Raw genomic sequence first — 23,208 nt, forward strand, 5'->3', positions numbered from 1 at the left:
AAAATCAGTTATTATAAAATTTACACGTTAAAAAGTTGAACACGTTTCAAATACCTTTGAAAATTTAATTATTTTTAAATTATGTTGAAAATGCTAAAAACGATATATACATATCAAAAATGTATTTTTTTAGGTTTTCATTGTTTTCTTTGTTATTTTTTTATTTTTTAGGGTTTTCATTATTTTTTTATTATTTTTTTATTTTTTTAATTAACAAACATGTTATTTTAAATTTTTTTTATCAAAAATATGAATAAAAAATTGAATAGCAACAGGATTAATGTTAGTATTTAGAGTTTGTTTTTGAGATTTAGAATTATAGTTTGAAATTAAAATATTATTTATGGTTTGTATTTGGGATTAGTTTAATGTTAAAGTTAGGGCTACTTTACTATACTTTTTAATCAAAGTCACTATTGTCAATTACATTTTTGTTTAAATTACTATTTACTAAATATATATATTTTTTAATTTGGTGCTAGTTTGCCAAAACAAAAAATTTCCACCTGTGCTAATTTTTTTTTAAATTCCCATTTTCATGTCTTTTTTTTAAAAAGCTGCAGCTGCCTGTACCATATGGGTCACTTGCATCCAAACAGGAACCCAGGTTGGGTCATTCATTTTGCAATTTTTCTTGTTTTCAGATCAAGATGGTCCCATGATGCCTTTAAAACAAGATTAGGAGGAGGGAATCAGTCATCATCACAACTTAGAAGGTCAAGATCCAACTGTCCATGGAAGCTGTTTCTTTGTACTGCCACTACTATCATGAGATAGAGCAGAACATGAAATCTCTGTGGCTGGTAGATCACTTGCAACACTCTGAAAATATAATTTAATTTCTAAAGCCAAAAGTACTAGCTACAACTCATCAGATTACACACGATAATTCCATGTACAAGGAATTCCTACGCCCAATACCCCATTTAGCCTCACATATTGCTTCAAAAAGGGAAACAAATGTTCAACTATTAGCAACAATCCAGGGACAAAGAAAATGTATAGGGCACTTCCCAACCTCCGAGGACCTGACTCATCCATGGAACTCACAGGTTATCCAGAACTCGCAAAAGTTTTACATCCTTCTATCATGTTCTCTTCCATTGAAAAGACATTTTATACAAAATCGATTAAATACACAAGCTAGGAGAACCTTCCAAATGTTTGCCAGGATTTGGACGATTGAGCTCATAAGCGAGGACAAAGCACCTCGGGTCAAAACATCAATATCTTGGGCTCTGTACAAACATTTGTCATTTATACATGTTAGTGAAACAATGTACCCGCATGCAAAGAAATCCCAGAAAAATGCAACTTGAGAAAGGGAATGGTGAACAGGTCAAGTTCATCAAGTCACTGGATGAAGTGCAATTGTGAAACAAAGAGCATTAAATCATGTGCTCGCTAGGCTTCAACTCATGGCGTTCTTTATCAAAATTTTCTTTTACGCCATCATTGGACTTTAATTTGCTTGACCCTACTTTTTTCCTCATTCTCCCCGAGCTCAACGAACCTTCAACTATGAAAAAAAAGATAAAACACACGTCAATCCAACTCAGAAAGCAAAATAAACTGCCAACTACACAATTGTACAATTTGGTAAAGTGACAGATCAAACATGATTTTAAAATGGCCATTGGATAATAAGCACCATTTTTCTGGTTTGGAGTCAATAGAGTCAATATTGATTCTATTTTAGCCATTCCAGTATTATTTTGAACCCTTCATTCATTGGTATGCACATACTTTTTAGGCTACTGCTGTGTGAATACAACTAGGCCAGCTGAATTGATTGCGATGTAACTCATGCCATTAGTTTCACAATGCTAACTTTTGTTAACCTGTGTTTGCTCAAGTCAGAGAACTTGTACAAGAGTTGGGACTTGTGAAAAAGAGGATTGAGAGCCTCTTATATTTAATCTATCCCAATTTCACGATAGCAATGTCATTCACTTGAAAATTAATATTTGTTTCACCAACTGGAAGCACTCTAAAAGTAACAGGCAGCAAAACCCCACAACAGAAAAGATGAAAGCCATTTAACAACAAAGGAATAACCAACTAGTGATTGTGTGGCATTGAATAGAAAATAACAATCAAACTCCAAGGATTCCAGAGGTCGATTTGTTCATTATGGTTTACAGAAAGTGGTCGATTCGTTCATTATGGTTTACAATGTAAAGGAAATAAAAAAAATTTAATTAACCATAATGCAGAGCATGGGGGAAACCATTTTAGTCATAAGAAACCTGCTCTGGGTGTCAGATCATTCTTAAATTAATTAGTCCCAACTGTTCATTTATATTCTAAGGCACTTTGCCAAAAGCCCCTCATCTCCAAAGTTAGAATTATACTCTTCACATACCCATGTTGATAACAATGAAACGAGAACAATAAGGAGTTAGGACACAATTTGCACGAGAAAGGAAATAATGCAGCTCTTGTACCTTGCCATTCCCACACCACTTTTGATTCACCCTTCACTAGCTTAGGATACCGATCTACTCGAGAATCTTCCTGCACTAAGTCCTCAACCTGTATGATATAAATGACTTATCACCACAAAACATAAGATCATTAATTACCAAACAATTTATCAGGCATAGAAGTCATTGCATCACAAAACCCCATTACAAATGAAAAATGCTAAGAAATTCAATAGAAAGAACAAGTGTTCTAATTGCAATGAATTGGTCTCAAAATATTTGAGTGCAGGATTGGCAAAGTTACAACAAATGCTTTCAAAAATTTCTAGCCAAATGCTTTGATGATGATGAAAATAGTGGAAACTGGTCGCCTTGGAGAAGTACCAATTAGATATTAACATAAAATGGAAGCTAACCAAAGCTGAAGGTGCCGGTACAAATTACAAAAGATATGGTCCTCTAAATTTTCAACAGTAGATATTTTAAAGGATGGGTAGTATTGATTAAAGAAACCAAACCCCTTTTTAGCTGCAGTTAGTTTGAGCAACAGCTCCTTCCTCTAAAAATGCTTGTATCCTCATATTTCTTAAAAACAAAAAAAATGATGGCTAGAGCAAACTTTCCCAACCAATTCAAGCAAGTCAACATGAGAGCGAATACTATTTCGCTTGCAATTTCAATCCATGGGGAAAGATACACGATTATAGGCACGATCAGATTCATAGATTAATACCTTTTTCCACAGAACAAAATCTTTCCTTTCTTTGGGAGAAAGCAGATGATCCCGTAATCGAGAGGCCACCACCCAAGATTCACATTCTGCATTTACTCTCTTTGACATCAAGGCCCTTTCCTCAAGTATGTCACAAACCTTACAAAAAGACAACGGTTCAACTAGTGTTTATTTCTTTTAAGAGTAAAACAAATGAATATGGGGACACATATCAGTGGTCAATTGACTCAATCCTGTTAATGCAGAGGAATTAGTGCCAAGTTGCCACTGTGTGCATTATAACATCTAGTGCAGTATCATCATATCAACTTTACAGGATTACATTAAACCAGCAAAAGAAGACTGATAAATTCAGTCCCTAGTAAGAATCCGAACTCCAGAGAGGAAAATAATAAATTTTATCCTTGCAGGTGCAAGCGGGCCTAAAGATTGGCATTTTAAGGATTATAGCTATTAAAATATTGTTTCTAAACAGACTTTAATAATTCATCTTCTATGCAGAAAAGGGGGCAGGTTACAGCTCTCTGTCCTCCAAGAATTGATCTATCTAAACACGTTCAAATTTAAACCTGAAATTATAACAGTAGAATTGAGAAGTACGAAATCAGGTCTTGAATCAAGAACATTTAAATGATGCATGGTGATCTGTACAAGAGCTAAGCTATGGCAAGGAGAGATCATCAAAAATAATAATCATGCAGCTAAGGTCTTTACACCATTAGAAGTCCCAGCATTGAATACCTGGTGGTAAAGTTCTTCCCCTCTGGTTAATAGATACCATCTCTGTTGAATTTTCCAAACTAAAAATGCAAATCCCACAACCTGTAGGTGTCAAGACAGTGAGAATGCTTTAAAATTGATGCTTAAATTAAAGCATAAGAGCATGCCTTTAAAAGTGAATTACCAATGCGCAAACTGGCATGATAACAAGAGCATGCTCAGAAATCCATTGACGAAGGTGACAGGTAAATGGTTTGTAATGTTCCACCAACAGGTCTGGACACTTAAACTCTTTCTTCCTACCAATAAGAAAATGTCAGAATAATTGGGGCCTTCCAAACCAGGGGTCTGAAAGCTCACTAAATAAACAGCATACCCATCAGCATTTGTCCTTGTCTGCAATACTCCACTAATGGTTTCCATTGCCTTCATCTTGGTATAAACATACACTGGATTGTCTGAGCTATAGTTGTCCAACAGCTGGTGTCCATCCAAATCATTCAATATGTCATCCTCTTGGACCTAAAAATGAATTGTAATAATCATGTTAACAAACCCATAGAAGAATCACCACATTCACTAACGTGAGCAAATAATAGTCTGGAAGATATGGTTTTCAAACTGTGGAGTGTTGCAGAAGTTACACACCCAAATTATCCCAGTCCCATAGCACAAGACATCAGCATAGGCTTCACAAAGATGATTTTCTATCCCCTCCAACTGCAGATGCATTGTATGCAAATGGAAGATTTTAGAAAGACTATTTCTTCCGTGGTCAGAAAATCATCACACTAGAATGAATAAGATTCTCAGAACAGACAAGTTTCTTAGCTCTTTCATAAACATCGCCATCTTCTATGCATGTGTTTCTGTGTTTTCTATAGCCACGAGCACATTCTAGCTTTCCCTGATCGCATTCTCCGTTTCTTGGACAAGGTTCACATGAATCTGAAAGTGAGCATCCGTTAAGAGAAATTGTTGACATAAGCAAAAAGTATCACATTGAGTTGAGGTGTATTGGTAAGGACTACAATATTAGGATATACTGTAGCACTGGCCGTTAAATATTTGAAAGAAGTCGGAAGTCAAAACTCAAAAGGTAGAAAAAGAATGTTCAAAATGCTAAAATCAAAAACAGGCAGAGCTTCATTGCATTAGACTTGCACATGATATGTGAGTTTTACCAATTCAACATTAATCCATAATATTTTTTTGTTCAAAAATATTTCTGTCTTCCAAGGACCCATAAAATCTTTTATTCAGCAAAATTCTACCATATGCTCTTGCTGATTCTACAAATAACAAAACAATTAAAGTTTGGAAATTGCAAATATAGATTGAGAAAAGATTACTTCAGATCACAAACTATAATGTATGTAACAAAAGTAAGAACACCCACAATCAAACTCAATCCCATGCTTTAAGGTTTCGATTTGGAGCCCGAAAAGGCTAGGGATCGTAAAATCTCTAATTATAAATGTCAAGCTCTAAAACAATGAACCCAGCAAAATAACAAACCAAACACAATTTACACAAAGCATGGGCAAGAAGAAATCTATGAGAAACCAAGCAACACAAGTTTAATCCTTTGTGAGGTGATGCAACTCAAGCTCAAACTGCACAAGATTCAACATTTATTGGCTTGTTCAACTAATGATATTGCATTAAAAGGCAGGTTATAATAATAAAAAACCAGAAAACAAACAAGTAGGGGTTACATACTGGATAAAGAATCTGAAGAGTCTAAATTGGTATCGCAGAAGGGTTTTGTAGAATGATCGATGTAATTAGCAATGAAGTTACAGGTCAGAGCTACCGAGGATGCGATTGCAAGTACTGCGATTAGTCTGAGAAACTCTTGCTTTGAAGGAAACAAGTTATGGGGTGGTTCAATTTTAGATGATATAGTAGACGGATGCGAAGAGCTACTGGATAAGTCCCGTTTTGGGCGCCTTTTTGGTGTCGAGGACATGGGTTTTGTTTCTTCTGTTTTTGCAGGAGCCAAAGGAGGAGAGGGAAGGGAAAGTTGAAACCGATGTTGCTCAAAGAAAAATGTAGCTTTCTTGAGTGAGTGACTGTTGTGTAATGTTCTTCCTTTGAGGATCTAAAGTGCTATTACTCTAAAACGGAAGGATTGAAAAAACTGGGCATTATCATTTATGTCGATCAAATGGTTGCCCTAGAAGTAACTAGCGAACTGTGCTCCGTCCGGGCTAAAAATAATTTTTAACATAAAAAATAAAAATATAAGTATTCTTAATTTTTTCTTTTTCATGAAAAGAAAATTAAATCATATATTATTTTTTACTATTAAGGAGAAAGAAAATTAAATTTTGTAATTTATTTATTTTTATTTTGTTTTTTATAGAGTTACAGTAGTTTACGAGTTTATTGGGGTAATTCAAGTTGTTCTAGTTTATAGGTTGAGTGATATATCTTTTTTTAATTAAATTTAATTTTATTATCATCTATTTTTATATATGTATTAAAAAAATAGTTTCAGAAAAAATTTATGTTATTAAACTTTATAAAGTTTATGAATTTATTTACAGTTTTGGCTAAGTTTTGGCTAATTGATATGGTTTTCGGGTCTAATAAGTTTAACATTATTTTTTTTATTTCATCTATAGATATTGGATTAATTGGGAATTCAGCTTTGTTTTATTTTCTATAAAATTATTATAATTTAAAAAAAGTCTCAGTATTGGGTTGGTGTTCAGTTTGCAATCGTCTATTTTTATTATCATGAAGTTAAGATTATTGTAATCTAAAAAATATATTTTAAAAAAAATTATAATCCTATAGTCTCAGTATTGGGTTGGTGTTCGGTTTGTAATCGTCTATTTTTATTATCATGAAGTTAAATAAAAAATATATTTTTAAAAAAATTATAATCCCAATAGAATTTATAATCCGGTTTACGAGTTTGGTGCGCTAGCCTAGGTTACTCGATTCATGGGTTTGGTAGGTTTACCCACCGACCAAATATGTTTTTTTTTTGTTTTTGATCATTTATTTTTTAATTTTATCATTCAATATTAGATTGTATGATTTATTTTTGTTTGTTTTCTATAAGGTTATAGTAATTTTAAATAAATATCTATTTTAGTGTTGATGTTTAATTTTTTGAGCATGTATTTTTATTATATAATTAAATAAATAAAAAATTATAAAAAAAGGTTATTAAACCCAATAAAGTCCATGACTTGGGTTGCGCGAGGACCGGGATTGATCCAATATGTTATTATCTTGATTTTTTTTTTAAAGCTGTCACCTTAAAGTTTTTTTAAAAGTTATTTTATGATTTTATTAATCATTCAGATTACATTTGAATTTATAGAATTGATCAATTTAATTTGAGTTAGCTCTCGTGTAGTTTAATTAGAAAATTAAGCAAGGCAAAGAGCTGAGATGAAGGGTTTTAATATTAATCCACTTAACTAGGTTTAATGATATTGTCAAAAAAAAAACTCTTCACGCTTTTAATATTATTTTTTTATATTTTAAAATAATTGATCTAATATAACAAAATGTAAACTAATAAACTAGAAACAAAACAAAATAAAACGAGAATCATTTGAATTAGTAGATGCTAAAAAGACTCGTTGACACAACATTGCATTTAAAATCCAGGGTTAATATTTAACACAGTAGAAAAATATGATAACATTACAAGTGCATTTCATTATACCATGATTTTCTTAATCGAGAGACATGAAAAATAAATGATAAATTGAGACAAAGTTGCTCATGCTATGAAATGCTAAAATAAAAAGATAATTATTCTCCTAAAAAATATAACGTATGTAAATATTTAATCCAAACTTTTTTATTTAACTCACACATTTTTATTTTTATCTTAGAGGTTTTTTTTTCATAAAAAATTAAATGTTTTTTTATTTTTATAAACACGTAATAAAAATACAATTTATGTATATAAAACATAAAGGAAAAATGTTTATTGATGAATTAGAATAGCCTCTTCGAAACATTAAATATATACAAAATAATCATAAAAAAAATATTTATTTTAAAAAGATGAAATAAACAATAAAAAAATTAAAAAAAGTAGAATTAATTTAAATATATATAAAAACACATATAAAAAAAAAGATATCAATTAAAAAATAAATTAGGCTCTATTAAGTCTGATAAGTTAGGCTCGCTCACGTGGCCTCTTCTACTTTTTTATTTGCAAATGGAACAAACAACATGTTATTGGTCTCAATTATTTTTTTAAAAAAATAAAAATAAAGACAAACATTGTGTTATTTGTCTTTCAGTTTCTGACCACCAAAGAGGTGATCTAAAAAATTAAGTAAGGTATTTTTTTTTAAAAAATGTAATTTTTAATTAATTTTCACATCAAGACTAATATTTTTTGAAGCCATAACTAGGACTTTATTTTTCCCTGTGATTAAAATCTAGTAACTCTCTCTTATTTCTCAAACCATGAATTCAAAAATAAGAAAATAAAGTTTCAAATCAAAATTGAATTTTATAAAACAAAAAGGACTAAAATTTTATCATTTGAAAAGGAGGACTAAACTTTGGGTAATTTTTTGAAATTGCCATTTATTTTCTCTGTTTTCTCATCTCAATCCCTTTTTTTTCAATCTTGCCATCTCTTAATAAATTTGAATTAATTGATCTTTAATTTAACCATAAAATGATAAAATCACTCTAAAAAAAAAATTAACAATCAAAATTAAAAAAAACTCATTGTCTATGGTGAAATGTGAGATAAGTTACAATGACATGGTGTAAACTATATAATCTTATTTGGAAACAAATTCAAAACTAATATTTAATTAACAATACCCAAAAAATTACTATAATTGTTTTATTTCAATCAGTTTTTAATTTTTTTTTCTCAAAACAAGCCCTCACTAAAACAACTTGAGCATCTAGGTTTGGAAAGGACAAACCCTATTCTATAAAAGAGAAAAAGTTAAGCACATGTTAATCTGTAAGGTTAAGTTTACAAAACCAACATTCTATTCTTTATATAGAAAAATTAGACAAATAAAACGCACCCATTCAATTTTAATTTAAAATATAAAATATCATACATCATCAATTGGTTCAACCACAGCCACCTTTTGTTATTGAAAACTTTTAGAATTATTTTTTTATTTATTTTTCAACTCTATTTTAAAAAAAAAAAGCATAAAAACACCCCTTTAAACCTTTTTTTCCCATCTTAAATCAACATTAAAATGATTTTAAATAATAAATCAATTCAATTCCAAAAACATTATCAAGCCCCAATCTAGTTTTTCCAGTAAGTTAGATGTTAAAAAATACTTAAATTAAATGTTTTTCATTGAATAAAACTTTTTAACACTGAGATAGGATATTTTCATGCCAATTAATGATTTTATCTCTTCTTCTTTATTTTTTTATGACTTCATCTTTTTTCCCTCAAGCATAGAGACATAAAAATAAATAAAATGAATATTTAAGTCAAAACTAAAATTTTAAAAATTATAAGTATGGTAAAGAAAGAAATAAGAAATACGTGGATTGAAAAGAACTTTTCATGTGAATTTCAGTTTGGTCCCGTGGGGTTTTTATAGTTTGGTATTGTTACTTTCTATTACAAGTTTAATTTGTAACTCATCAAATTGGTAATAAAAGGATGCAATTGAAAAAGAATTGAGGATGAAAATACAAAAAAAAAGGCATTTAACATGTAGTTGTAATTGAGATGTGACGTAATTGTAATATATCATAAAATCGTCCATTTCCAATTTTCCATACATACCCCCCAAAGAAAAAGGACGGTTTAGATTCCTTGCAAGGTGTAATTTGTAGCCACTTAGTTTGCCTTTGTCGGAGAATAATTTTAGAGCCCCAGCAACAGTACGTAAATCTCTCCTTAATTTTAATTTAGTCTCCCTTTCTAATTCTCAATCTACTTTCTTTGTTTAATTCACAATTCACAATTCACTGCTTTCTCTCCTTTCCTCTCTCTTTTGTTTCTGTTTGTGATAAATTGAGGTGATTTTTTAAAATCAGTTTAAAATACAATTTTGGGATTAGTTTGCGATTGAAGAAGCTTGAATTATTTATGGGTTATTCCTACTTTTGCATGAATGAAATTTCAACAGGTTTGTTTCCATGGATGATTAGGTGAGGTGATGATGCCGGACTTACCGGGTTACTTGTGGGCCTGTTTACGTATTGGCAAGCTTGGTTTCCTGGCCATTTTGGTTTCTGGAGGAATTGTGTTGCAAATCTTGGTTTGTACTCTTTTCTTTTCTAATTACCTTCAATCTTTTTAGTTTAACTATTATTTTATGGCCTATTTAATGATAATTTTCTTCTTTCCTGTGTTTTGTGTTGCAGGCATGTGCCTTGTACAATAACTGGTGGCCGATGCTAACTGGTAAGACTAAGTGACCGCGAGTTTTTGCCTAAGATGATGATTATTATTGTTGTTGTTGTTGTTCATTTTTTCTAACTGGGAAGTTTTGAATTTTATCTGACTATTTTCTAACTGGGAAGTTTTGAATTTTATCTGACTTGTGGTGTCATGACTGCATAATCTAGTCGTTGAAAGTGAGAAACTTACCATGTTCCTGGAAATGTAAGGTTCACATTTACAGGAATCTTTGAATTTATTCTCATTCCCTCATACTGATACTGTATTTCATGTGCAGAATCCTTGAAAATGTTCTAGATTTCCCTGGTTCTAAAGTATTCGCAACTGCTCATATGAAAGGAATCAGTAGCATGCTCTTTCAGTGTGATTAATCAAATAGGAAAAGCAGAATGAAAATGAAATCGCAATTTTCAGTATAAAGTAAGTAAAAGAGAGTGACCTGCAGGTTATGCAAGAATTTGTGCCAGCTGAAGTTATGATTCAGGATGGACTAGTTCTCTAAATCCGAATTTGCTTAAGCATCCACTCTATCGTCATGAGGTTTTTCTTTTGAATGTGTAGCTGTGTTAACAAACTAACTAAACTTATCCCTACGGTGCCTATCTTTATTACAAAACGCTATCGCATCGAAACCCCTTTCAAGTACTCACAACTCTTCACAACTGGGACATTGGCGTGCTGACGCTTTAGCAATTCTGACCAGTAGAATCATCACCTGCTGCATTCCTGTAGACATAACCCTACCTGGCACAATTAGTGTAAGTGTATATTGTTCCAACTAACCTGTCATACTGGATGCCTTTTTCTGTGCTCTTATATTAGTTCTCAACATCTGTTCCAGAACTAAAGTTGAGTTTCTTATGATTCTGTCTACATTTCACTGTTGCCCTCTTGTAAATGAAAGCGATGTCTGCTATTTGCTTGTACCTTGCATGGCATTAATTTTCTTTCTCAAGAACAAATATCACTGACTATCTTCTACCGGTAGCTTGCCACATTTTACCTCCTTAAATTATATGGACATGAACAAGAACATGCATGCACTTTAATGCATTTTTTGCATAATTTTTACCTGGCTTTAAATTGAATTGCTTGTTTAGGCTCATACACTGTGGTCTTAGAAAAGTCATGCTTGGTATTCTTGTCCATGGATAGATAAGGCATAACTCTTTCTTTTAAAGATCACAGAGGGTGTCCATTAATTAGTTTGAGCTCACAGATATTGTAGTTCTAATGTGACTGAACATTGAGCATGTAAGAGTATTTTGGCTGTGTTGCTTTGATTGGATAATTCGTTGTTAGTTCTTTTCATTTCCTGTAGAGGGGCCTTTGCATTTATCCTGATTAGTTTCCATGCAGTTAAATTTGATGCTTGAGAAACAGGGGATGGCCTTCATCAGTCATTGAGATATACGAGATTGAAATTAGCTATGCTGATGACAACTTCTTTTCTCTTGCAGTAATAATGTACGTGCTTCTTCCAATGCCTTTGCTGTTCTTTGTGGGTTCTAATAGTTCCTCATTTCTCACAGAGTCTGATAGCGGGTAAGGCTCTGACGTTTAAATGATTCCAGGTCAACATTTGACTTTTTGTCAGTTTAAAATAGAGCACTAAAGCAGTTAGCTATACTGTGTGCTTCCTGATTATTCATGAAACAGTTGGGTCAATGCAACAAAGTTCCTGACCGGAGCTTCAGCAATTGGAAGCATTGCAATACCAGTTATTTTAAAGCATGCCGGTGTTATTGGATGGGGAGCGCTAGCGATGGAGCTTTCATCATTTTTTGTATTTGTCATTGCCATAATGTGTTACATAGGCATGAGCGATAATGATGATTACAGTATGCTCTGAGGTGCAGCCACTTGATTCATTAGTGTAAAAAAAATGTTGATTTTAGTGCTTTGCAGGGCACTTTTCTTTCTTGTTACAGCGAGCCTCACCTTCATATATGTGTGCTTACTGTTCAGCAAACATGGTGTTCTAATTGAATGATATATTAATTGACTATGACTAAAACGTTAAGTGTTTTACTGTGCGCTGCACAATACCATTCACAGTAAAATACTTAAATGTCGAATTATTTTTGTTTTGTTTTGTTTTTTTGTTTTTAATTAATTTTTTGTTATTTTTGTTTTGTTTTGTTTTTTTATTTTTAATTACTTTTTTTGTTAATTTTATTTGTTATTATTAATTTTATTTATTTTTATTTAGTTATTAAATTTTCATGTTATTATTAATTTTTTTTATTTTTATTTAGTTATTAAATTTTCATGATGGGTTAACCTGGTTTGACATATTGACCCAATTAATTCAGACTTATTTCTTTTTTATTAGAGTTTTTTTTTCTTTGTTTTTTTAATAATTTTTTTTGTTTAATTTAATTCATTAATATTAATTTTTTTATATTTAGTTACTGTATTTTCATGACACGAATTCCAAGTTTGACGGGTTAATCTGATTTGATGGGTTAATCCAGTTAATTTAGATTTTTTTTATTTTTTTCTTTCAATTTTATCTTTTAATATTATAATTATAATTAAAATATATCAACCTTTCACCGTGGATTGTACCATGTAAATTCATAGTGAAAAACAAATGCTTTTTAGTTATAGGTTTTTTTTATTGTTTTTTTCTTTTAATTAAAATTTTTTATTTAATTTAGTTTGTTAATATTAATTTTTTTTTCTATTTAGTTATCATTTTTTTATAACACGGATCCCAAGTTTGATGGATTAACTTGGTTTAGCAAGTTAATTTAATTGAATTAATTTTTTTTTAATTAGTTTTTTTTCTAATGTTATGTGTTAATATCTATTTGATTAAGAATTAAATTTTATAATTTAAACTTAGACTTTGAGTTTAGTGTTCTAATCAAATTTATTTAAACTTGAATTATACAAATTTAATATTATTATTAATATTATAAATATTATTTATTATTGTTAATATTATAAATATTATTTTTGAATAGGATAGCGTGGGTGATGTTTTCTGTATCATCAATGATGTGTGTCTTTACTGTGTTAGCATAGTATATTAGTTTTTTTACTGAGGATAAAAGTACTGAGATGAGTTTGGATGAGCCAATATTTCTTCCCCGCCAAGGAAGGACCCATCTTGGTCCGGAGCAAAAGGGATGGTGGTGAATTGAGTAATCTCATTAGGAGTTGGTTGATTCAGGGACAATCCAGGCACAGTGCTTGTTGTAAGGGATGCCAATTCTCGAGCAACAAAACATGGTGGTGTAAAAGATGGTGGAAATGACTAAGAATATTGCAGTGTGAAGCCATGATAGATGATAACATGTGCTGGGAGAGGTGAGCATAGGAGAAAGTTTACTGGCCATGATCCTATATTTCTTGGAGTTTGAATATGGTAAGGGTGGCCTGAATATCTGTGGAATGAATCAGCGGATGTATACCGGGCTCAAGGTAGCAGTCATCCAACAAAAGTCTTCTTTCTTTTCAGAACCAGCCAGAACTGAAAACCTAATCTCAGCTTGCAAGTCTTTGAGTCTACGAAAACGGAGAACTACACATCACACATTTCATTTAGTCCTGTATCCATTGTGAACTGATTAAGATATTTGACACTTGTGAGTAACTTTGGGGGATAAAGACTTCTGCACAAGACTTGGAAATTTCCCACCATCTCAACTCTCGGGCCTTCGGAAAGGGGAAATAAGCCAAGGAAAAAGAAGAGTAAAGAGAGAACCAATCGAAGTGGCTGCTATATGCACAGCCCATTGACTAACAATCCTCCACAAGTTGTAAGTCGGGGATGTGTTAATATACTCAATATACTGCAATGGTTTCATTTCATCGAGTTATTTCAGAGATATCCCTCTATAACTTTCTACGTTGACTCTACTGTATTTGCAAACTTCATATCGATGGCCAACATTATGCTCAATGCCATTAGAGAGGGTTCAATACAAGAGAGGGCTTGAATTGATACCTTGTTTACACTAGTCCTGCATGTTTTATCTAAACAAGAGCTTTTAGAAAGTGTTTAATTCCAAGTTAAAAATGATAGATCATAGTTTTCTATTCGTTTATTGACTTCATAACTAATCAATAGTGAACAACAATTCCCATGAAATAATCAACTCGCTAACACGCCTTTCAATTTTCTTTTCTTTCACGAACTGCCCACAACATAGTCAAAGAAGCACTGCAAACAATAATAAAACCTTCTGTCAAAGTGCAAACAGATTTAAGTTTTTTTTTTAAATTGAAAAAACAGATATATCGATTAGAAATAACTTCTAATTTATCAAAAAAATGGTTACAAAATGAAATCAAAAGGTTAAAATGTTTGACTTCTACCTTATATTACTTTCATTCATAAAAAAAGTTGCTTTGAATCAGTTTTTTTTGTCAAATATCTTCTAACTTGACCCGTTTTCATCATAAATTAATTAGGAAATATAACTTTTAAATTATAACTCAAATTCAAAAGTTGAAGCTGTTCTCAATGTAGTTGCTTTTATTATCCTTCCGCTGGCGAGCAAAAGGTAACAGAATCAGAGAACTAGATGGCTTCTACTTTGAAAGGGGGGAAAGCTGCTGCGACCTGAATTGATATTTGCTAGGGCATGTATAAATTGTTTTCCTCTCTATCTGCAACTGCCCAAGGCCCTGCTTATCTTTCTTCTGCTACTATTTCCAACAAATCTCTTTGGAAACATGCATAGATACATTACAGATTCAAAACAGACCTAGCAATACATTCAATCGAATCAAACCAAGCTAACAAGAGCTCCATTCCAAGTGATACCACCTTCTTAACCTTCTAACAAAACCCTGGCCCAAATCTCTATGAAATCCTTGATAACCCTCCAACATACTCACTAAAAAAACAACTAAATCAGCTCTTTATCATCTCAATACTTACGCTTAGCTCTACAAACAACCACCAACCAACATCAAAGTGATAGCAGCCAGTTAACCACACGCTTCATAAATCACTCAATTGTCATGAGAAAAAAGTTACAAGACATAAGTGTCAACTCAAGTTAAGGATAGCCTTAACAGTAGAAGATTTATCCACACTACTACTATTCCAACTCCAAGGGCAATCACCATTCAGACGATGAGATGATTAAACAAATTAAGCCTACTTGACCACCTCACCACCAGGTGAGAATTGACTTGAAGGCAGTCACATCGAGTCAAAAATGCCTTGCACCCAATTCAAATCACGGTGGAGCTATTTATCAGTCAACTACATTGTAAAAGGTTCTAAATTCAAAAGGGTTCATGAAGCAGCATGCATACAAGCTTCAGAATCTAACCATCTAATAAGATGGTAACTAAACAAAATACCTATAATCCATCTATCTTGCAGTGACTCCTTAATTAAGAAATCCTAATTCAGCTAACAAGTTAAGCCAAGAAGACTATAACTACTACAAATAATTTCTTCATCCAAAATAGCAACCTAAGCTACAAAAAAGAAAGAACAGTTCCTCACTTATTGCTAAACCAAGAAAAGGAGCTATCAAAAATAACTCAAAATAAATAAACTCTACTAAACCACCAAAAATAACCAAAACTCATTACTGAAAAGTATCATAGATATCCAACGGACAGAGAACAACATAATTACTACTGGGCAAGATTATCCTCATTCTCTTAAAACACAGGTTTCAAACTCGCAAAAAAACCTTTAGAAAAGGGTCCCTTTTCACTGGTCCAGTCTGAAATGCCCAGTTAAAATACAACGCGAAACTGAGGAGCGTCGGATTCACTCGCCGGGATGATTTCCCAGCGGCAAGGCTCGAGGTCGTCGGATACGGGGCAGAACCCGGCAAGGGTAACCTTATCCGCAGTAGCAGATACAGACCCGAACTCGAAAACGGTGACGTTCTTGGGGGGTGGTCGGGGTACCTCGACGGCGCCGTTCATACCGGGGATTTCGGAGGGCGGGGAGGATTCGGGTTTCGTGGAGCTAGAAGAGGGTTTTGATTCGGGTTTGGAGCTTCCTTTGAACCACGAGAGGAGACCCATGCTTTGGCTTTCAAACTTTTAGTTTGGCGATTTGCTACCCTGTTTCGGGAAAAAATGAATTTTTTATTTCCGGGTCTGTACTTAATCTTCTGAATTACGAAAATGACCTTCTACTTTTTTATTTTTAAACTACTAGTCATTTGCTCAAACTCCGTCGCGTGTAGTTATAAAGAAGTTTTAAATATGATTAAAAAAATAATATAAACGATTTAATAAAATAAATAAAAATTATATATAGTAATAAATGTTAAAAAAGTTTATAAATTTAATTATAAATTGAGCCAAAAAATATACATTAAGATATCTGATCACATTATACAATAAGCTTGTAATTTCTTTTATTTAATTATGCAATAGAATTGATTTCTGTAAGAAAATGAAATTAATTTAAATTTATTGAAAAAAGAACCATATTATAATTTATTATTTTTTAATAAAATATTTTTCTCTGATTAATAAAATATTTTTCTTCCCTAGGTTCTTAATCTGATAAAAATCATAAGCAATTAGAATCAATAAATAGTTTTTTAAGATGAACTGAAATAAGGATAACAAAGGTTTCCTTTCACATAAATCTAATTAACGTGCTTCCATTTTATTTTTTTGTGTTTTATTTCACTAGAATAATTATTTTTTAAACAACAGCTCATTGCATCTATAAATTTAAGTTTTAATAAAAATATTTTTTTTTGATATTTTTGAGACAAATGATTAGAAAAGAAAAGAATGATATGCTGGTTGAAAACTTTTGGAATTTATTTTTTAATTAATTACATAATTATAAAAAAATACATTCACAAGCAAGAAAACAAATAAAATTATAGAAAAATATATTATTTTTGAAAATATTCTTTCTTTCATGATTCATGTAATATCCCCTTTTTCTTAAACAAACATAATTTTTTTTCTCTACATAACAGTTTCAAATAGAATAATTAACAAAAAAACTGCTAGCATCATAAAAAGGCTAGGATTTTATTCAAAAGTAAATGCTAAATTGATTGATATCTAAAGAAATATTATAAAAAATGTTATTATTTATGCTGACAATCCTGTTTCTATCCTATGTAGATTAAGAAGCAATTTATTAATACTTTAATCAGTAAGTAAATATTTATAAGTGCAAAAAAACTAAAATAAACAAGTTATTTGCTAGAAAAAACAGAAGACCTCATGAATAATACACAGTGACGTGGAAACACGAAGCACTATAAAACATATTTATGTTTTTACCCCTCTCTATAAAACATTGTGGCCTAGCTGATGGGGTAAAACAATGTTTTTCAAGGGATGATTATTAGTAAATTGATTAAAAATAAATTGGTCTCTACACTTTTTTATTCATAGTGAAATGACTTTTGTCCATGATATTTGTTGTCTTTATAATTTTCTTTACACCCTAAAATGATGTTAATGCTTTTAAAAGTTAAAAAAATAAAATTATTTAACTTGTTAAGAAGGTTTATATATATATATATATATATATATATATATATATTTCTGTCTTTTCGTGGTTTTATCACGGTAAAAAAACATATTTTTTTTTAAATAAAAAAACACTGAGGCTTGTGTGAAAAGGTGTTTTGTTTTTCTCTTTCTATCTTTGCCTTGAATTTCATGTCTTATCTTTTAAAATTTTATGGCATTTTTTCAATTGTTTTTTCTTTCGGATTTTGTTTATATTCCTTTTATTTTCATTTGTTTTTCATATTTTTTAATATTTATTTGTTTTGTATGAAATGATTTATCAAATTAATTCTTTTTAATTTTATCTTCCTTTTATTTTTTCATGTGTTAGAATTTTTCTTCATTCTTTTTTTTGCTAGTTATCTTATCTAGGATAGTTTTTAGAATGAATTTTTTTTTGCAATTTCATTCTCCTATGGTTTTTTCTTTGTTATATTTAACCCTTATTATTTTGTTATTCTTTTCTTAATCTTGAAAATTTTTTAAATTTAATATTTTTTCCTAGTTTTATTTTTTAGCATTAAAATTATTGAGAATTGAACTTTTTTGTTGAGTCTAAGTCTAAGATCTAATGAATTACAAGTTTTAAAAATTAACCTAAATTTAAGAAATTTAACTGGTCTTGCTTGCTTTTCAGTTTTTTAAGCTAATATATTTTCTAGTTTCATCATTAAATATTTAATTGATTTAAAATTAAGCTTTGTTATTTTTTCATTTTTAAATTTTTTTACTAATTTTAAAAAAAACATGATCATCTCGTCTTTTAATATTAAGTTGTTTGGTGATTAAATATTATAGTTTTATTAAATCTGTTTTTGCAGGATTACCTTGTTTTAGCTAAAAAGTATATTGTTGTCTATTTTTTTTATTTATATTATATATTTTATTTATATTAAATATTTATATTATTAAATTGACCGAACTTACTAAACTCAGTTGGACTAATAGTCCGAGTTTTATTTTTTAGAAATACTTATACCACCTTAACTTCATTTAAGAAAAACTAGGTTGGCTTGTAGCAGTGCCGTTAATATAATAAAATACTATTTATTTTTATATTTTAAAAATATTTTTTAAAAAATTAAATATTTTTTGATTGATTTTTTTTTGTAATTTTAGATTGTTTTAATATATACTATATCAAAAATATTTTTTTAAAAAATTAATTTAATTTTAATATATTTCTAAAAATAAAACTTTAAAAATATTTATTATATAGATATTAGCACGTAGCGCGGGCCATTAATAAATTTCATTTTAACTTTGTCTGGCAACCCAATCAGCTACTCTGTTAGCTTCTCTACTGACAAGAACAACTTGTGAGCTTCTCTACTAGAGAACAATTTGTTATTGAAGTACAATACACAGTTGATTAGAGCAAGCTGTGACAGTTTGACCAGAACAATTACTCAATATACCTAAAACAATCAGCCTTGGTTCTTTAGCAGATAGGGAAATTATGATCTCCCAGAACGCTTATTGCACAAGGCACAAACTGATATAAAAATTAAGTTGATGAACAAGCAAGCAGGCTCGCAGTTAGATAACCATGTGCCTTGTAAAATCTTGAAAAGCCATCGTTAAATAGAAATTAACTGACAGTAGTGAAGGTGGACTAGATTATTCATTTTTAGATTTGGATCAATATATGCTACCTCAAGCCAGCATGGATGGATCGGGTCAATTTCTAGTTTCAGATCCTGCTAAATGCAAAGTAAAAAGGAGTGTCGAAAGAGAGACAAAACACAGTTATCTAATCTGACAAGCCCCGAGAAATTATTAGCTACAACAATTTATCAACATTTACTTGCCAACTATCAATTTTGCTCTTGCGTGGCCCTTATTGATCTGGAACTGGTCCGCTAGGCCAAAATGAGCCATCAATAGCCAAACAAAAGTAATAAGCTCTCCACCTTTACTTACTTGCTGGGCATGGGCAGTTGCTCTGCAGTGACCTGCAGCGTATGACAATAATTCCACCCACACTTTGCTCAGTAGCTCCCATCTCTTCTCCTCTCGCTGTAGAAGCTTGGCAAGCCTACATGCATCAAACAACACTGACTTGCTTCTATCTCCTTTCACGTCTACAGGCTTTACCTCTGTATTCACACCAAGAATGCTATCACACGCTCCCCATTCTTTATTGGATCCTAAATCCCTTCTCTTAAAGAACCTTTCAGCTTCAGCACAGGTATCTCGAAATCTTATTTTACCAATACCAGCCACAGCTGCCATCATGGCTGGCTGCATAATGAGAAGATACATCATATAATCTGAAAGGAGCATACTGAGTTCTTTTTTATCGTATTTCTGATCTTTAACATCATAGGAGTTGCACATGCATTCTAAAAGGAGCTTGCAGAAACTTTTATCATCAGCTCTCTGATCGGCATTGCCGTCCTTGTTGTACAGGAGCTCAGTTGCGATGTGCCACAGAAGAAGACTCTCATCATAAGTAACATTGACAACGTAAGGCATTAATTTCTCCTTGAGATTTTTGTCCCAATCATTGTCCTGGAGAGCCAAATTACCCCTTGCTGAACATATTGTCTTGGCATCTTCTGGATCATCTGCAGAATCGGACTTCTTTTGCAGCTCATTAAATATATCTTCCCAAAGTTCACTAGTGAATCGCTTGTTGGACACTCGAAATATCCCATCAAAAAAATCCTTGAGACCCACAAAATCAAGAACTTTGTCCATGAAAATGCCTACCCGTCTTTTAGGTCTGTTGACACAGTATCTTACCAAATTATAGCCTTTGACTGACTCAGACCAGCTGCGAAAACCAATGAGTTTAAAGATGGCACGTTTGACATTGAAAAGGGGCACTTTCCATGCAGAGAAAAAGGCCACACAAGATTTCCAACAAGAATCGGGATGTTTCCCTGGTTTATTGAGATCAGCCACTGTCCAGTCAGAGAAAATGGCCCTGACGAAGGCTATTGTATCAAGCGAAACGGAACCCAACAACAACACGTAAGTAAATTTAACATCAAGCGGGCTAAATTTGTCCTTCTTGACATTGAAACGAAATAATGCAAGGGCAACCAAAACCAAAATGAAGGACAAAAGGCGGAAAACATATCCAATTACGGAGTGCACAACAACAGCCTTTGTAAAGAGAACTTCGTAGATGAAATTGAGCTCTACCTCTAGTACTTTCAAAGCATCTTCTGCATCAATGCTGTGGAAGAACTTGCGGCTCTCATTCCGATCCTTGAAGCTGAAGATGAGATCCACAATCAGTCCTTTGAAAATGTTGAAGTAATAATAAGCTCTTTGCACAACCTCAAGATCATCTTTCAGTTTCTTAATTTGTGTATCGCGAGCTGTAGTCGGCATTTGTTTATCAGGCTCCTCAATTATTATTATTTCTGTCGGGATTTTGGCCTCAATCTTCGAATCATATTCCTCCATGAGCTTGGCGTAGTTGGGTCCTGGGTCTGGATCTTCGAGCATAGAGTCACGAAACCGATCCATGCTCGCACGGTATAAAGAACATGTTCGCTCGAAGTATTTGATTACACCAGCCAAAAAAAGGAGGACTGTCGGGATCCATACCTTATTACTGGTAAGTGTCAGGAAGAAGACATAGAGGGTAGCCAAGCCCTGCGTGACGAATGTAAGCATGTGCCTAAGCCAGAGTTCGTTATCCTCAAGAGCAAAAGCAGTGATGGTGTCTGGGCCACCAAGGTGCACCAAAAGAAATGGAGCCCAAAACGCCAAGAGATCATTGTTGTCTCTATGCTTGGGGTCGCTGGTGCCTTGGCTGGTGGAGATGTGTCCTATGGCAAAGTTTGCCACTGTATCTGCCAGTAAGTAACCCGACCAGATCAAGAAAATAACTAATTTGTGGGCAGTGCGTTTCCTCTGGGAGGCAAACAGTATGAGAAAGACCTGCAATGAAAGGCTAGCAAGAATAGCAGATCTGATATTCCAATGATCCCATAGCCTCTTGACCCTATCTGGTATGGGATCTGTCATGTTAATTTAACTTTGCTCACCCCCCCCTGTCTTGGTGATTTTAGCAAGAATCAACATGTTGTTCTGTTTTAGCATCTAACATAGTTAAGTCAACTCTTGGTCATTCTTTATCCAAGCACAGTTAGGTAGTACAAAAAAACGCCATATTTAGTGAAGGTTCCATGTGATGGGAAACCCTCTCTTTGTGAATTCTAGTCAAAAGTCAGCAAGAAAGAAACAAAATATTCTGCAAATGGGAGCTTTGATAATGCAAGTAGGGATCAACTTGCAATAAATAATGTCACAAAGAGAAAAATGTAAGCACATTCTCTTGTTATTGGTGCGAATGAATGAATTAACAAGGTCATGTATTATTAAACTGTAAGATAACCGACCGCATGACAGAGCATTTCTTGTTGTCTTTTGCAGGCAATGAAATGGGATTAATCTGAAACTCAGTATCCCACAGCTAATCAGAGAAAACAGTGAAAGTAGATGAAAGTTGATTATGTTCAGTGGTTTCTTTGGCGTATAATTAATTTGCAAACTGGCTGTTAAGTCATGTATGATGAAGTCCAGTAAACCTGCTAAACATTACTAGATATGCTAAAAAAAGATACAGGTTGTTGCTGCATATACATGAATACATGAACAGTATGGAAAAATTAAATTACAACTGAAATGGCTTGAGTAAAACTGTGTTTTCTCAGCCATTTATATATATGAAGTCTGTTACAATGGAAATTCTTTATAAAAGTTGTAGTTACAAAAGAATCCATTTACAGAGATAGGAACAAACAGAGAACTAGAAACAATGAAACACTAGGTAACAATATTAGTGTTTATCGTCAATCTTAGTATTGTAAACTTTATCCTTATCATTCCTTTATAAACTGGTAGGGACATCTGTCACAAAAAAATTATCCCGAAGGTAACAATACCGATCAGCTGTGTGTCCCTTGGTAAAAATATCTGCAGGCTGTAAAGTGGTGGGAAAGTGTTGAAGTAGTATATCTTTGTTGACCACCTTTTCTTTGACAAAGTGGTAATCCACTTTAATGTGTTTTGATTGGGCATGGAAAATAGGATTGGAGGCAAGAGTTACGACACTTATATTGTCACACCATATGATTGGAGTAGAAGCAAGAGAAACCTGCAACTCACGCAACAAAATTCTCAGCCAATACACCTCAGTTGTAACTAGAGCCAAACACCTGTATTCTGCTTTAGTACTAGATTTTGACACTACATATTGTTTCTTAGCAGACCAAGATATGAGATTAAATCTAACAAAAACACCATAGCCATAGGTGGAGTGCCTGTTATCAGGATCACTGACACGACTAAAAGATTGATGTCTTCTCTCAAGTGCAGGAGTGTCGAAGTAATAAATAACCCGGCAAGACCGGGGTCGAACCACAGGGAGGTTAATTGTAAAAATTATAAAAAACAAAAATACAACAACAATAACAATAACAACAATAACAATAATAATA

General features: G+C 32.2%; 4 protein-coding genes and 1 long non-coding RNA gene across 8 annotated transcripts; 2 read left to right on the forward strand and 3 right to left on the reverse strand.

Moving 5' to 3' along the window:
- Nucleotides 1-834: 834 nt before the first annotated feature.
- On the reverse strand, nt 835-6,014 carry LOC105121608 (Man1-Src1p-carboxy-terminal domain protein). Of its 2 annotated transcripts, XM_011020333.1 has the most exons (10): nt 5,602-6,013; nt 4,700-4,827; nt 4,528-4,599; nt 4,256-4,401; nt 4,064-4,178; nt 3,901-3,981; nt 3,160-3,297; nt 2,448-2,535; nt 1,406-1,519; nt 835-1,238 (listed from the first exon to the last, which is right to left on the reverse strand). In XM_011020333.1, the coding sequence occupies exons 1-10, from the start codon at nt 5,849-5,851 to the stop codon at nt 1,216-1,218; spliced, it is 1,155 nt and encodes a 384-aa protein (XP_011018635.1). In that variant the 5' UTR covers nt 5,852-6,013; the 3' UTR covers nt 835-1,215. The 2 variants fall into 2 exon arrangements, 1 of the variants encoding a protein (XP_011018635.1); XR_841573.1 differs by lacking the exon at nt 835-1,238 and having other exon boundaries at nt 1,489-1,519; nt 2,448-2,552; nt 5,602-6,014.
- Nucleotides 6,015-9,553: 3,539 nt separating this feature from the next.
- LOC105121609 (vacuolar protein sorting-associated protein 55 homolog) lies at nt 9,554-12,271 on the forward strand. Of its 3 annotated transcripts, none has more exons than XM_011020334.1 (5): nt 9,554-9,744; nt 9,993-10,124; nt 10,231-10,270; nt 11,728-11,812; nt 11,927-12,271. In XM_011020334.1, exons 2-5 carry the CDS (start codon nt 10,023-10,025, stop codon nt 12,117-12,119), a joined length of 420 nt encoding a protein of 139 aa, XP_011018636.1. In that variant the 5' UTR covers nt 9,554-9,744; nt 9,993-10,022; the 3' UTR covers nt 12,120-12,271. The 3 variants fall into 3 exon arrangements, with proteins under 3 accessions (XP_011018636.1, XP_011018637.1, XP_011018638.1); XM_011020335.1 differs by having other exon boundaries at nt 9,555-9,744; nt 10,015-10,124; XM_011020336.1 differs by lacking the exon at nt 9,554-9,744 and adding an exon at nt 9,771-9,882 and having other exon boundaries at nt 10,015-10,124.
- Nucleotides 12,272-13,276: 1,005 nt separating this feature from the next.
- LOC105121613 (uncharacterized) lies at nt 13,277-14,222 on the forward strand. The gene is made up of 2 exons (XR_841576.1): nt 13,277-13,699; nt 13,737-14,222. It is a non-coding gene; the product is annotated as an uncharacterized LOC105121613 (long non-coding RNA).
- Nucleotides 14,223-15,783: 1,561 nt separating this feature from the next.
- On the reverse strand, nt 15,784-16,345 carry LOC105121612 (allyl alcohol dehydrogenase-like protein). Its single transcript, XM_011020339.1, has one exon. The coding sequence runs from the start codon at nt 16,277-16,279 to the stop codon at nt 15,983-15,985; it is 297 nt and encodes a 98-aa protein (XP_011018641.1). The 5' UTR covers nt 16,280-16,345; the 3' UTR covers nt 15,784-15,982.
- Nucleotides 16,346-19,310: 2,965 nt separating this feature from the next.
- LOC105121611 (uncharacterized) lies at nt 19,311-22,064 on the reverse strand. The gene has a single exon (XM_011020337.1). It carries the CDS (start codon nt 21,731-21,733, stop codon nt 19,550-19,552), a length of 2,184 nt encoding a protein of 727 aa, XP_011018639.1. The 5' UTR covers nt 21,734-22,064; the 3' UTR covers nt 19,311-19,549.
- Nucleotides 22,065-23,208: the final 1,144 nt, after the last annotated feature.

The sequence above is a fragment of the Populus euphratica genome, unplaced genomic scaffold, assembly GCF_000495115.2.
Source record: "Populus euphratica unplaced genomic scaffold, PopEup_1.0 scaffold25.1, whole genome shotgun sequence".
NCBI lineage: Eukaryota > Viridiplantae > Streptophyta > Magnoliopsida > Malpighiales > Salicaceae > Populus > Populus euphratica.

Bases quoted from the DNA above. Each gene is read 5' to 3' on its own strand.
- LOC105121608 (XM_011020333.1), bottom strand. From the start codon at position 5,851: ATGTCCTCGACACCAAAAAGGCGCCCAAAACGGGACTTATCCAGTAGC. The intron at 4,402-4,527 runs GTGTGTAACTTC...ATTCATTTTTAG, and splicing joins ATGGGACTGGGATAATTTGG to GTCCAAGAGGATGACATATT. The intron at 4,179-4,255 runs GTATGCTGTTTA...TCTTATTGGTAG, and splicing joins ACAAGGACAAATGCTGATGG to GAAGAAAGAGTTTAAGTGTC.
- LOC105121609 (XM_011020334.1), top strand. From the start codon at position 10,023: ATGATGCCGGACTTACCGGGTTACTTGTGGGCCTGTTTACGTATTGGC. The intron at 10,271-11,727 runs GTAAGACTAAGT...TTTCTCTTGCAG, and splicing joins CTGGTGGCCGATGCTAACTG to TAATAATGTACGTGCTTCTT. The intron at 11,813-11,926 runs GTAAGGCTCTGA...TTCATGAAACAG, and splicing joins CTCACAGAGTCTGATAGCGG to TTGGGTCAATGCAACAAAGT.
- LOC105121611 (XM_011020337.1), bottom strand. From the start codon at position 21,733: ATGACAGATCCCATACCAGATAGGGTCAAGAGGCTATGGGATCATTGG.
- LOC105121612 (XM_011020339.1), bottom strand. From the start codon at position 16,279: ATGGGTCTCCTCTCGTGGTTCAAAGGAAGCTCCAAACCCGAATCAAAA.